Genomic DNA, 13327 nt, shown 5'->3' with positions numbered 1-13327 from the left:
CTGAAGCGCAACCCACCCGTACCCCTACACTTACCCCTTACCTAACACTACGGGCAATTTAGCATGGCCAATTCACCTGACCTGCACATCTTTGTGACTGTGGGAGGAAACCCACGCAGACACGGGGAGAATGTGCCTGAGTCAGTCGGTTGCCTGAGTCTGGAATTGAACCCGGGTCTCTGGCGCTGTGAGGCAGCAGTGCTAACCACTGTGCCACCGTGCCGCCCATTGTCTTTGTGAATTGTGGCCACAGCTCCCACTTTTAAACTCATCTGTGATTCCTTCAACTTCAGAGATGACCAGCTTCAATCCGTATTGAACAATGAGATGGTGAAGATTGCTTGTGACCAGGACTTGTGGTCACTTGGTTGGACACTGTGTATTTCACATGTAGAGGTTTATGATTTAAGGATGAGTTTGTGCTGTACTGTGGAAGTGCCTGGTTAATGCATTTTCCCATTGAAGATCCCTTCTTCAGTTGCTCCTAATTAGAGGCCTATGTGCTCGGATGGCAGACAAACACTGATCCTGTCTACTCTGGGTGTGGTGGCAGCCATTTTTCATTTCCCATGCATACTTGAGTTGTGCGTTTAGAAGGTGATGCCAATCTTGCTTGGCACAGGGAGTCATTGGGTCAACCTGGTAATCGAGGGGTTGCTCCTGCCTATCCCCAGGCCTCCATGTTCCTTTCTTTCTGGTACTCCATGTCAAGCCAGTCAGTACTGAGCTTCCAAACATTCCCACGTGCTTCTTTCAGTAAGGACTTCATCTCCCAGCGTTGCCTTTTGAGCAACATCAGTGCAATTTAATCAAACCGATCATCATGGTGCACTGTCCCCTTGTCATGACAATGGTTACTGTCAAGAATCTCATCTCCTGCAGTATCCTGTATCTTCTAATGCACAGTCATGTCAGATGCCAAGGTCTGTGGGTGAAGGCAACGGGTAGGAGGTGGTGTGGGGACGTTTGCCTGAGGAGTAGGCACTGTGCTGGTGTTATCAGGTAATCAGCCTGATTGTCACATCAGGGATTGTTGCCGTCCAGTTCTCAATGCAGGCACTGCTCGCTGCTGACTAAGGGGATCCTCATCTCTATTCCACTCTTGGGCAGAAACTGGGACTACTTGCTGTCACTAGTGAGAAGTCCCTTTCTCGTCCCCTCCCCCTGAATTTTTTTGTTTTTGTTGCTTTATTTATTTATTTGTTGATTGATTATCTCATCTATTTCAATATCAAATATGATGAAAAGCATTGCATAGTGCTCCACTCTCTGGTGCCATCTTAACACAGAAAAATAAACCGAAACATAGAATATAAAGGCAGAAGAGTGAAGAAATATACAAAAAAGTTCGACTTTGCAGTCCTTGTTTAGTGCTCCATGATGGACCGAGTGGCCAGGCATGAGCACCCCTTTCCAAAGTGAAGGTTGCCATTGTTCAGCGCCATCTCGTCTCCACTGATGCCCTCGCCACGATGAGTCCTTGTGGAACCCCACCAACATGGATGCCACCAATGCTGCTGGGTACTGCACCAGCCCAAATTCCACTCCTCCACTGCCATGAGTCCTCCTTGGGCCTACCTTACCAATGCTGCAGGGTCTCATACTGGGCCCAAGCTCTCCTCTGGCTTCATGAATTTGTGTTGGACACAGATGCCACCAGGAACCTAAATTATGCTTTGTAGCAGCCAAAGTTGGTGCTCGGACTGCCACATCAAATTTTAGGTTCATGAAAATGCTTGCAAGTTAAAGAAATAATTTGTTCAATTAAATTTTAACTTTTTTTTTTACCCCAAACTAAGCTGACTCACTTAAGGACACATATGCTATCTGCTATTGTGAACTTAGTGTTGCTGCTGGATTCAATTCACTGAAGTCCACCGGCAGGGAATGCTGGGTCTTCTTAGAATGAAAGTGGGTCTGACACAGATTCTTCACCAGCTGAATCTCTAATCCAACTTTGACTGACATAGGCAATGCTGACAATGCCTGGGAAGATTCTCCCAACAGTTCCAATTCCAATAGCAACTCCTAACATCCATAAGTGAAATAATGCTGACATCTGTTGGGTCTGGATGAGGAGCCTGGGTCTCGGTGTTTGCTGACTATGTCTAACAGACAATGTTGAATGTACTGATCCTTGTGTTTAAAGATGACACCTAATCCAAATTTAATGTTTCATGTGAACTGATGCGTTGTTTGAAGATTCAACAAGAATGCTTACACATTTTGAAACATGAGCTTTGACAATAAAAGGGCTATTTGGAAACATTCCGTTTTTCAGAAAATGGAAATGAGAATAGATTTTGACATCTCTATTTTAAAATCTGGGAATAAGAAACCAGAACAAAGCAGAAGTAATAGCTGCCAAAGACACATGAGATCGAGAGGCTAAAATAACTTTATTTCGCTGACAGGAAGTAGTTTGAGTTTCTTCTATCTCTTTGATTAGAAACACATTTTCTTTAGAGTTAATTCAACCCAGTTGTTTGTACCAAAACGTTGCTTTATTTAAAGGGCTATACCTTTTTTGAAAAAGATTTAATGCACACATGTTGGTGAAGACTTCACACTTTTTTTTTAATGAAGATGGGAAAGCAGGCTGTATCTTGAGATTGATGTTCATTGTTGCAAAACAAACACAGTATCACACAGGGATTACTCTGGAGTTCAGGAGGATTTCGTGCAAATACGTAGGATCACAGAAGTTCCCAAAGAAATCATTGTTTTCCCCATTAGCTACTGAACAACCAATGATTTTAATCTGCTCTTCCCCATAGTCTAGCATTTATTTCCTACCTTTTTGTCAATTTAATTCCTTTTTTTTTTTGAAAGCTTGAATTGTATCCACATACTCTGTCTTGAAGCAGTGGTGTTCTAGATAATGATGACTTTTTTTGTTTAAAAGTTTTGTTTGCTACTTTTGGTTGTCTTGATGACTCATGGTCTGTGTGCACTCTGTTTTACCATTGAAGACAATTTCTTCTTATTGGCTTATGGTGAATGGCAGGGCCTTAGAATGTGGTGGAACAGAGGGACCTTGGAATTCAGGTGCGTGGGCCTTCAGTCAGGACGTTGAATATAGAAGTTGGGAAGTTTATGTTGCGGTTGTACAGGATGTTGGTGAGGCCACGCTTGGGAGTATTATGTTCAGTTTTGGTCACCTTTTTATTATAGAAAGGATGTTATTAAACTAGAAAGAGAATGCAGAAGAAATTTACAAGGATCTTGGCAGGACTCTAGGGTCTGAGTTGTAGGGAGAAGTTGGACAAACTAAATCCTTTTTTTCTTTCTCTGGAGCATAGGAGACTGAGGAGGATCTTTTATAGAAGTGTATAAGATCATGAAAGGCATGGATAGGGTGAATGCACTCAGTCTTTTTCCCATGGTTGAGGATTCAAGGATTAGAGGGCACTGATGTAAGGTTAGAGGGGAACGAATAAAAGGGAACCTGAGGGGCAACTTTTTTCAGAGGGTGGTATCCATATGGAATGAGCTGCCAGTGGAAGTGGTTGAGGCAGGTACGTTAACAACATTTTTAAAAGGCATTTGGACAAATACATGGATAGGAAAGTTTAGAAAGATATGGGCTAAGCGCAGGGAAATGAGGTTAGCATGGATGGACATTTTGATCAGCATGGACCCATTTGAGTCGAAGGGCCTGTCTCTGTGACTCTATCCATGCCTTTATCAAAATTCTCCATGATTCTGAACAACACCAATAAACCACCTCCCCTTTAAGTTTCTCTCATCTACTCACTTGTAAAGTGAGTTTTAAAAGACTATCTGTTTGCTTGGTGAACATGACTGCTGTACACTATTATAGTTGGGTCAAGTTTTGTTGGGCAGAGCCACCTCCTGGTATGCATTGTCAACACACTGATCAGAATCATAAAGTTTCATGTTCACTTTTTAGATCCAAAATGTGTTTCTCAAATGAAATCTGCTGCAGCCAAGAAAGTAACTTCAGATGTAAATTTAATTGCCGATGGCAAAGTGGGACTTATAGAATGTCACACTCTCACTGTGACAGAGAAATTTCAAATAAAGAGAATGTAACAGGAAGAGATAACAAGGACCTTTTTATTATCTCTGAAATCCCTCAGTAGAAAAACACCAGTACACTTTCTGTTCTGGCCTTATACTGCAGTGTCTTGGTCCAATATGCTATGAGGGTTACAGTTGGGAGAACAGCCAATTTAACAACCCAGCTTTGTCAATAAAGAATGGAAAATAACTCACTTGAGTGTTGCCAGTCCACCTCAGCTGAGAGGATTTGGGGCAGAGGAGTTTGGAAGCACACTAGCTTTCGAAACCTCGCTCCTTCATCAGGTGGTAGTGGAGGGCTCAATCCTAACACATCTCCACTATCACCTGACGAAGGAGTGACGCTCCGAAAGCTGGTGCTTCCAATTAAACCTGTTGGACTATAACCTGGTGTTGTGTGATTTTTTTTTTTAAACTTTGTGCACCCCAGTCCAACACCAGCATCTCCAAATCTGTAAAGCTAAGTACCTCAATTTAATTCAGCCAACAGCAACAATGGTATAAGTGACGTTCTGTGGCTGCCATGACTTTCAACTGTCCATTAAGAATTCAGCGATCAATCAGTGTATGTACTTGAGCAAAAGTCGATCCTCGATTTTTCTGGCCAAAAACATCCTGGAATTTACCATTTATCCCATAAAAGTCAACCTTTATTCTTCGATAACAGATCAATGTTTTGGGACAAGATATTATTCTACATGTAAATGTTACAATGAGGAAATGAATTTTTTTTGTGCTGTTTTATTATTTTTAATCCATTCACAGGATGAGGACATCAGTGGCAAGGTCAGCATTTATTGCCCATCCCTAATTGCCCAGAGGGCAGTTAGGAGTCAACACATTGCTGTGGGTCTGCAGTCACATGTAGGTCAGACCATAAGGATGGCAGTTTCCTTCCCTAAAGGTCATTAGTGACCCAGATGGGTTTTTCCCACAAACCTATTCACAGTTGTCGTCATCAGCCCTTGAGCAGAGAGTTGTGATTTGATGCCCAGTGCATATCAATTTGGTGTGAAGGAATCTGGTGCCAACCAACCTCCTGGAATACAATCATATTCATAAGTGAGGTTTTAAAACTTCTTTTGAGTAAAAAATGCCCTACCAATAAAAACACAAAATATACAGCAGTGCTAGAACTGGAAGTTATTGAAGTTGCAGGGAAGGTGAATAACAGGGGAGCAGCAAGAGAATTTTGTGTTTCAGAGAAACGTGAGAGTCTGGAGAAAGGTATTGAACCAACTTCAGACAATGCTAAAATGAAAGTGTGCCAACAGAGGTCAACCTGGCAAGAGGCCACAACTGGAGGGAAAAACTGCTGAGCAGGTACTTGAAAATTGTCAACACGGAAAATGTTGTGAAGCCATTCGAATCCATGCACAAAACAAATCCAAGAAGGATGGAATTTTGGATTTTGAGGGAAGTGCTGGATCGTGCACAAGGGCCATGAGAAGGCATGACTTAGCACTTCAGTAGAGAACTCTGATTACACAAAAACTTCTTGCTGAACTAGAAGGTAAGGTATTACAGTTTTACCGGTTTGTAATCAAAACGTCAGCAGAAGGAAGGCTACAAGTTATCATGCATTGGAAACTTGGACGAAACGCCTATTACTCTTGACATGCCAGAGAATCGAACCGTGAACCAAAAAGGAGAAAAAACAGTATTGGTATTGCCACTGGCCCTGGCAAAAGTCAGGTTTGCTTTCATTCTTGTGTGGCTGAGGGCATTAAGTTAAAACCAAAGGCTATATTTAAGAGCAAAACTTAGCCAATGGAGAAGTTTTGAAAGGGACTGGGTCATCCATGTGCACCCATAAGGCTGGATGGATGTAGAAAATGGATAAAGGAAGATTGGAATTCACAACCTGATGGCGAAACTCTTTTCCTTGTGTAGTCCGTCTGGGGCCAGTTTAAATCAGTGAAGAATGTTGTTGATGACACCCGATCACATAACACTGACGTAGCTGTAATTGCTGGCAGATTTACGAGTGTTTTGCAACCAATAGATGCTGGTATCAACAAGCTGTTTAAGGACACAATGAGAATAAGTGGAATAACTGGATGGAGAAAAACATATACACAAGAGGAGACAGTATGCAGGCTCTATCACTGCCACTGATCTGTGAATGGATTGCTGTTTTGTGGAAGGAAATAAAAGCTGATACTATTTTCAAATAATTCCACAAATATGGAATTTTAAATTCATTGGATGGTACTGAGGATGCTCATCTATGCGATGACACGGATGAAGGGGATGACGTGTTACTACGGCCAGTGAACCCGGAGTGGATCCGTAAGGTGATATTATTCATCCTGACTGAAGCTTTATTCATTGGTTGAAGATGTTGAACAGTGTGATTTTTGCAGGACTTCAATGAATTGTTGTATTTTGACATCTTAGATTAAAGATGTAACATGTAATTGTGATTTAAAGCTATTATATTTCTTCACTTTTTTTCAATAAAAGCTTGCTAATTCATTTTTTTAAAATTAGCCTTTATCCAGTAATTTACCACAATTTGTCTGTTTTTATTTGTAAAGATTTCAGTTGGGCTTCTGCTAATGATATGGTATTTTTGGGCTGTAGCATGAATTTGAGCTCCTCAGAAGTAGTATCCATGTTATTGTTGACCCCCAGAAATTTTAACTTTTTTATTTTAAAGAGTCTAAACAGTTCCACTTTTACACAAATATATATATGGTATATCTCTTTGGATTTGCCTCTTTTATTTGTGTGTTTTTGTTACTACTAATTCTGTTAGTTTAAGAAAGCTTGGTAAACTTTGTCTTCTTTTAAAACCTGTTTGATTTAGGTCTAGGAGAAGGTATCCACAAGGGAATCTCGCATTGAACTTTGCAGCTAACCGAGTGATTGAAAAGCCAAGAGGGGCCTGTATTGGTCTCCACCTGTGAGGTTACCCAGTTCAGTGATTCCATCTGGAACTCTAACAAACCTGAGGAAACTCACCTGGGGGCTGACTTCAACAACACCATTCACTGATGAACAAATTAACATCAGCTCTTTGCAAAACAACACTGTTCTAATAAGAGCAAAAAGGACTGAGTTGATGGGCTTTAGTTGACAGAGTCATAGAGATTTACAGCACAGAAACAGATCCTTTGGTCCAACTGTTCCATGCCAAACAGATCTCCTAACCTAACCTAATCTAATCCCATTTGCCAATACTTAGCCCAAATCTCTCTCAACCCTTCCTATTCTTATACCCATCGAGCTGCCCTTTAAATGCCAAAATGTTGTAATTGTACCAGCCTCCACTACCTCCTTCCGCAGCTCATTCCATACACTCGTCACCCTATGCTTGGAAAAGTTGCCCCTTAGGTCACTTTTATATCTTTGGGTCACTTGTTTGATTTCATGGTGCCCAATACTTGGGTAGATTTCCTTTTGGTGGCATTGGCCTAGAGTGCCCTATGAATGGAGAAATAAAACAGAGGTAAACAAATCTCTTGACTGCTGCCTGATTGCTTGTTGTTTGTACAGTGATTGGTGAATGACAGACTGTTTTATAGCATTTTCCATTCCACCTGGGTCATTAGGGCATTTGACAACAAACCCCCCCCCCCCCCCCCCCCCCCCCCCCCCCCCCCAAACTGTCGTATGTCCCTTTCTGGGAAGAATAGCGTACCAGAGGGTGAATGAAGAACAGTGAACCCTCATCATAGAGACCGGTTCCATACAAACCGAGGCAACGCCCCAACAACTTGATCATGATTGATCTTCAACCTCCCAATTCACTATTCCACCTGTATCCATATTTCCCTGAGAGACCAGAAGCCTTGCATGTTCTCTGTTTTTGGCCATCATCCACCCTTTAGGGTAGAGAATTCAAAATATCCACAATCCATTCAGCAAAGAAATCTCTCTTCATCTTCATCCTGAGATCTTGCCCCTTCTAGATTCTCCAATTGAAACCATTTCTACCAATCCAAACCCTCGTATGCTTCTTTGGCATTGCTCTGTTTGTCTAAAGTTAGAGCTCTGTCTTCTTAGATCTAATGAAGTGAACCTTTGTGTACTGCCCCAGTGCAAGATCAAAACTGACTTTCTTACTGTAAAGTACATGTAACAATTCAATAAGATGCATTGAAAAGCTTTCATTGGTTGACATGACATGACGCCGTTTTGAATAACTTACGAATAAGGAAAATAAAAGTTATATCTTGAAAAACGTCCAACAGTCCTGAGCCAGCTCATCACTAAACGGCGCACAGCACTCCAACAGTGGTCCCACCAAAGTTCTGTACAATCGCAGAGGCTGAGGGGTGACTTTATAGAGGTTTATAAAATCATGAAGGGCATAGATAGGATAAATAGACACAGTCTCTTCCCTGGGGTGGGAGATTCAAGAACTAGAGGGTATAGGTTTAGGGAAAAGACCTAAGGGAGACCTAAAAGGCAACTTGAGGAAATGGTGGAGGCTGGTACAATCGCAACATTTTAAAAGGCATCTGGATGGGTATATGAATAGGAAGGGTTTGGAGGGATATGGGCCAGGTGCTGGCAGGTGGGACTAGATTAGATTGGGATATCTGGTCGGCATGGACGGCATTTGAACCAAAGGGTCTGTTTCTGTGCTGTACATCTCTAGACTCAAATTGTAGCAAGACTTCCTAGTCCTTGTGCGTGAGATATTGTCCGATAATGTTTGTTTTCTAACAGCAATGTTGATATGTGAAAGACTAAATGCTTCTAATGCAATTCATGGAATGAAGAAACTCCTAACAATCAAAAGAAGACGTTATGAGATGTTTTCCTGATTTTTTTTTTTCCCCCACCCCCAGAAAAGCCATGATGATGGTCCTGCTGATTCTGGGGACTTTGCAGATTGTGGCTGTTACTGCTTCGCCGTTGTTGGTTGATCCACTGTTGACTGAAGGCTGGGAGAAATGGAAGGTGCTTCATCAGAAACAGTACACCGAGGTGAGTGAACAGAACAGTAAACTTCCTGAGGGTGGCTCAGAAAATGCTGCTGTGGTGATAATGTCACTAGCAATAATCTAGAGCAGGGATGGCAAACCTCGTGTCACAGGATTGTGTGGGGAGCACATTTTTAAAATAATCTTTCTGTTCCCCTGGAGATTATGACTAAATTTCAGAAAGAGAAGGGGGCTGCTACTGTGACCATGGATTTCTTATTGAGAAACCTCAAAAAAAAATACATTGATAATTTAAATGAGTAATTAATTGACACTTCTGGATGGTAGTTTCTATCAGCCAGTTTTTTTGCCTTTTTGGTTCAATAAGCAGAACTAGAGAGAGATGAAGAAAGATTTAGCCTTAATTTGTGTAAGGGCAGGGCATGGTGACTGGGCTGAGTTAAAGGGTTAGGTGTAACGAGTGCTCTCTGTGGTTCAGCTCTGATCGGTGCGCTCTCTCTGCTGGCCCCAGCAGAATTTACATGGAAGTGAATTTGGGAAGTGAGTGGGCCATCACCCTGAGCTTTCCCTTGCTCTTTCTTTCTTTTGCGTTCCTCGCTCCGTCTCGCTCTCTCTGTGTCCCTGTGTGTGTGTGCCTCCCTCTCTCTGTCTCTCTCGCTCTCTCTCTCTGTGTCACTCTGCACATCACTCTGGCTCTGGCTCTGGCTCTGGCTCTCGCTCTGTCTTTGTGTGTGTATCTCTAAATCTCTCAACTCTATCTAAAGAAAGAAAAGTTACTGGGAGCATGACCGCAACCTGAATATCATTTCATCCTTCTCCCTGTCAAGTCCCTTCTCCATCATCTGAGTCTCCCCTTCCCTTGTGAAGTGATGCTCTCGCTCTTGTTCTCGCTCCTCCCTTCTTGGGGATAAATTGCCACAAGTGACCTTTTAATTCGGCTACTTAGCATAAAATCTCTCAGACAATCAAACATTGAAACAACTATTTAAACATTATTGCACGTGGCAACCAAAATAAGATCTCGCAAGTAAACAAGTGAAGCTTCACAACCTGACTTGGCTATTAACTAATTAATAGTGGAATTTGGCTACAATTCCAACCAACTGTGTCTGTGCCTGTGTCCAATTTCAGTCATTTTGCAGTGTTGTTCTTTGAAAGTTTTTGCTGCTGAAGGGTCCTGGAGTTGAATTCTTTGCAACTTTTTGTCTTTCAAGTTTGTGGTGTGACACTATGGATGATTCTTTTAGATTCTTTCATCCACGATATTCCAAGATGGCCGAGATGGTGTTTGGTTCCTCACTGCAGAGCGTGGCTGGGTATGGGCTCACGGGGCAGGTCCAGCCACAGCCACACTGCTCCAGCATTGTCTTTCCAGCTCCAGTCACGTTTTTCTTTTGTTTTTTTTTTGTTGCCCTGGAGCTGCCTCCTGATGTACCTCCTACAGGAGGACGTGGCCCTGTGTATCTCCATTCCCTGACTCCCATCTTGGGTGATGGCATTGGCTGTGTTTGTGTACTAACTGTCTAGCAATAATACCACTTGGCCACCACTTCCCAGTATTCCTTGCCCCTAACCTGCTCTTGTAGCCACTGTCTTTTTGTGGCAAGTTCAGTAGAGATTTTGGTCAATGGTGACCTCCAAGGATGTTGACAGTGGACGATTCAGTGATGGTGTCAACATTGAACATCAAGGGGTGGTGATTAGCTTGTCTGTCTCTTATTGGCGATGGTCATTGCCTGGCATTTGTGTGGCACAAATGGTACTTGGTACTTGCCACTTGTAAGCCCAAGGCTCGGTATTGTTCAGATCTTGTTGCATTTGAACATGGACATCTTCGGTGTCTGAGGAGTTGAGTGGTGTTGAGCATTCATTGGCGAACATCCCCACCTCTCTCCTTCTGATGGAGGGATGGCCATTGATGAAGCAGCTGAGGATGGTTGGGTGGAGGCCACTACCCTGAGGAACTGCTGCAGAGATGTCCTGGAGCTGAGATCAATGACCTCCAACAACTGTAAACATCTTCCTGTGTGCCAGATTCCAAAATTCTGGTCACCACACAGTGGGAAAGCTGTGATTGCAATGGAGAGGGTGCAGTGGAAATCCACCAGGATGTTGCCTGAGACTTAGCAGCTCAGCAATGAAGAGAGACTGGATGAGCTCTAGTTGTTTTCTTTAGTGTAGCGAAGGCTGAGAGGGGCCTGATTAGAGGTGTATAACATTGTGAGGGGCAGGGTAGAAAGCAGCCATTCCCCTTATTGGTTGTTCCAACTAACAAGGGGTGTAATTTTAAGGTGAAGGGTAGGAGGTTTAGAGAGGATTTGAGGAAAATCTTTTTCACCTTTCAAACTGACTCAAGTAATTAATTTTGTAACTTTTTTTTCCTCAGAATGAAGAAGGTGTTCGGAGAATGGTGTGGGAGAAAAACTTTAGATTTATTGAAAATCACAACTTGGAGTACTCGCTGGGTAAACACAGCTTTAATCTTAAGATGAACCACTTTGGAGACATGGTAAGTGAGAATGTATTAAGCTGGGAAAGGCTTTGAGTAGATTAAAATCCTAAGAGTGTGGAAGCAGGCCATTCAGCCCATCAAGTCCACACCTACCCTATCCGCATAGATCCATACCCTCTGCCTTATCCCTGCATTTACCACAGCTAGCACACCCTCCCTGGACACAACAGGTAATTTGGCATGACCAATTCACCTAATCTGCACATCATTTGGTCTGGGGGAGGAAATCAGAGCAAACCCACACAAACATGAGGAGAACAAAACATGTATCATGTTGCAGTTGTATAAGACTCTGGTGCGGCTGCATCTGGAGTATTGTGTGCAGTTCTGGTCGCCGTACTATAGGAACGATGTGGAGGCACTGGAACGGGTGCAGAGGAGATTTACCAGGATGTTGCCTGGTATGATAGGAAGATCGTATGAGGAAAGGCTGAGGCACTTGGGGCTGTTTTCATTGGAGAAAAGAAGGTTTAGAGGTGACTTGATAGAGGTGTACAAGATGATTAGGGGTTTAGATAGGGTTGACCATGAGAACCTTTTTCCATGTATGGAGTCAGCTATTACGAGGGGCATAGCTTTAAATTAAGGGGTGATAGGTATAGGACAGATGTTAGGGGTAGATTCTTTACTCAGCGAGTTGTGAGTTTGTGGAATGCCCTGCCAGTAGCAGTGGTGGACTCTCCCTCTTTATGGGCATTTAAACGGGCATTGGATTGACATATGGAGGATAGTGGGCTAGTGTAGGTTAGGTGGGCTTGGATCGGCGCAACATCGAGGGCCGAAGGGCCTGTACTGCGCTGTATTTTTCTATGTTTCTATGTAACATGCAAAGTGCACACAGTTGGCCAAGGGTAGAATTGAACCTGGATCCCTGGTGTTGTGAGGTAGCAGTACTCCCCACTGATCCACCATTCCTCCCTCTCCTTTAGCATTATGAAATATTGGGGTTAAAAAAAACTGATGGGGAAAGTAATCTACAGCAGACTATGGGAGTGACTAGTGAACAGCAGACACCGAGTTAGAGCTGAAACAAAGTACTTCCTCAGAATATTGGTGCCCATCTAAACCTGATGTTAAATCCCAGAAATGGGAAGGTTTGGATCTGGTGACCTGTAAAAAGTTTTTAAAATTTGAAACCTGTTTCAATTTTGGGTTTAATTGGTTTGCCATTAGAATGGGATGGGGGGGCTGAGCAACTAATTCACTCCTAGGAGATAAGTGTGTTCTTTAAAATCTTCTGATACTTTTAATGAATTTAAAAAAGTCAAGTTGTCACAGTCTTACCAGACCATAGGGGCCACGCTTTTATTAGAGAGAGATGACTGGTGGTGTTTAAAACTGAGGGTCGTCATGCCTGAGATGAGGGGAGAGGTTGAGAAGGAGAGTCCTTTGTGGTAACCTCAGCTGGTGTTGGAACAGAACCCACACGTTGGCATCACACTGCATTGCAAACCAGCCATCCAAACTAAACTGACTCCCATATGTATGTTATAGATACATAATATGTTAAAAAATTTAAAAATTATAATTGTTACTTGACTCTCATCGAATCAAGTTTCCATATTTAACTTTGGTCTAGGTTATGGGAAGTTCAGCAACTAAAGAGAGGCAAGGATTTATCTTTTGATAAGTTGACAGCCTCCTTTGGATTGCTTGTGGGCCAAGAGGGTCAGGCACGCTTCTTCCCTCCCTGCACTCCTAGAATGGAAGACTGGGCCCTTTTCAAAGCCTTGGAGAGGGTACAGAAGAAGTTGACTAGATTGGTACTGGGGATGTGGGCAGTGAAGAGCTGGAGTTGCTCTCCTTTTAGAGGGGAATATATTTAGACGAGGTATTTATGAAGAGTGAGTATCAAAAAACTGTTTCCAGTAGC

At 42.7% G+C, this 13327-nt stretch overlaps 1 protein-coding gene across 1 annotated transcript in view; it reads left to right on the top strand.

Annotated features, from left to right (window-relative positions):
* The window catches only part of LOC132829004 (procathepsin L-like), a 38904-nt gene that overhangs the window by 6226 nt on the left and 19351 nt on the right, over positions 1–13327 (top strand). Inside the window, exons 2-3 of the mRNA XM_060846264.1 lie at positions 8847–8985; positions 11329–11451. Of these exons, the coding sequence (XP_060702247.1) occupies positions 8854–8985; positions 11329–11451 (255 nt within the window). The 5' untranslated portion in view covers positions 8847–8853. The remainder of the gene's footprint in view (positions 1–8846; positions 8986–11328; positions 11452–13327) is intronic.

Source organism: Hemiscyllium ocellatum, chromosome 28, assembly GCF_020745735.1.
Source record: "Hemiscyllium ocellatum isolate sHemOce1 chromosome 28, sHemOce1.pat.X.cur, whole genome shotgun sequence".
Taxonomy (NCBI): Eukaryota; Metazoa; Chordata; class Chondrichthyes; order Orectolobiformes; family Hemiscylliidae; genus Hemiscyllium; species Hemiscyllium ocellatum.
This window is presented reverse-complemented; position numbering and strand designations above follow the sequence as displayed.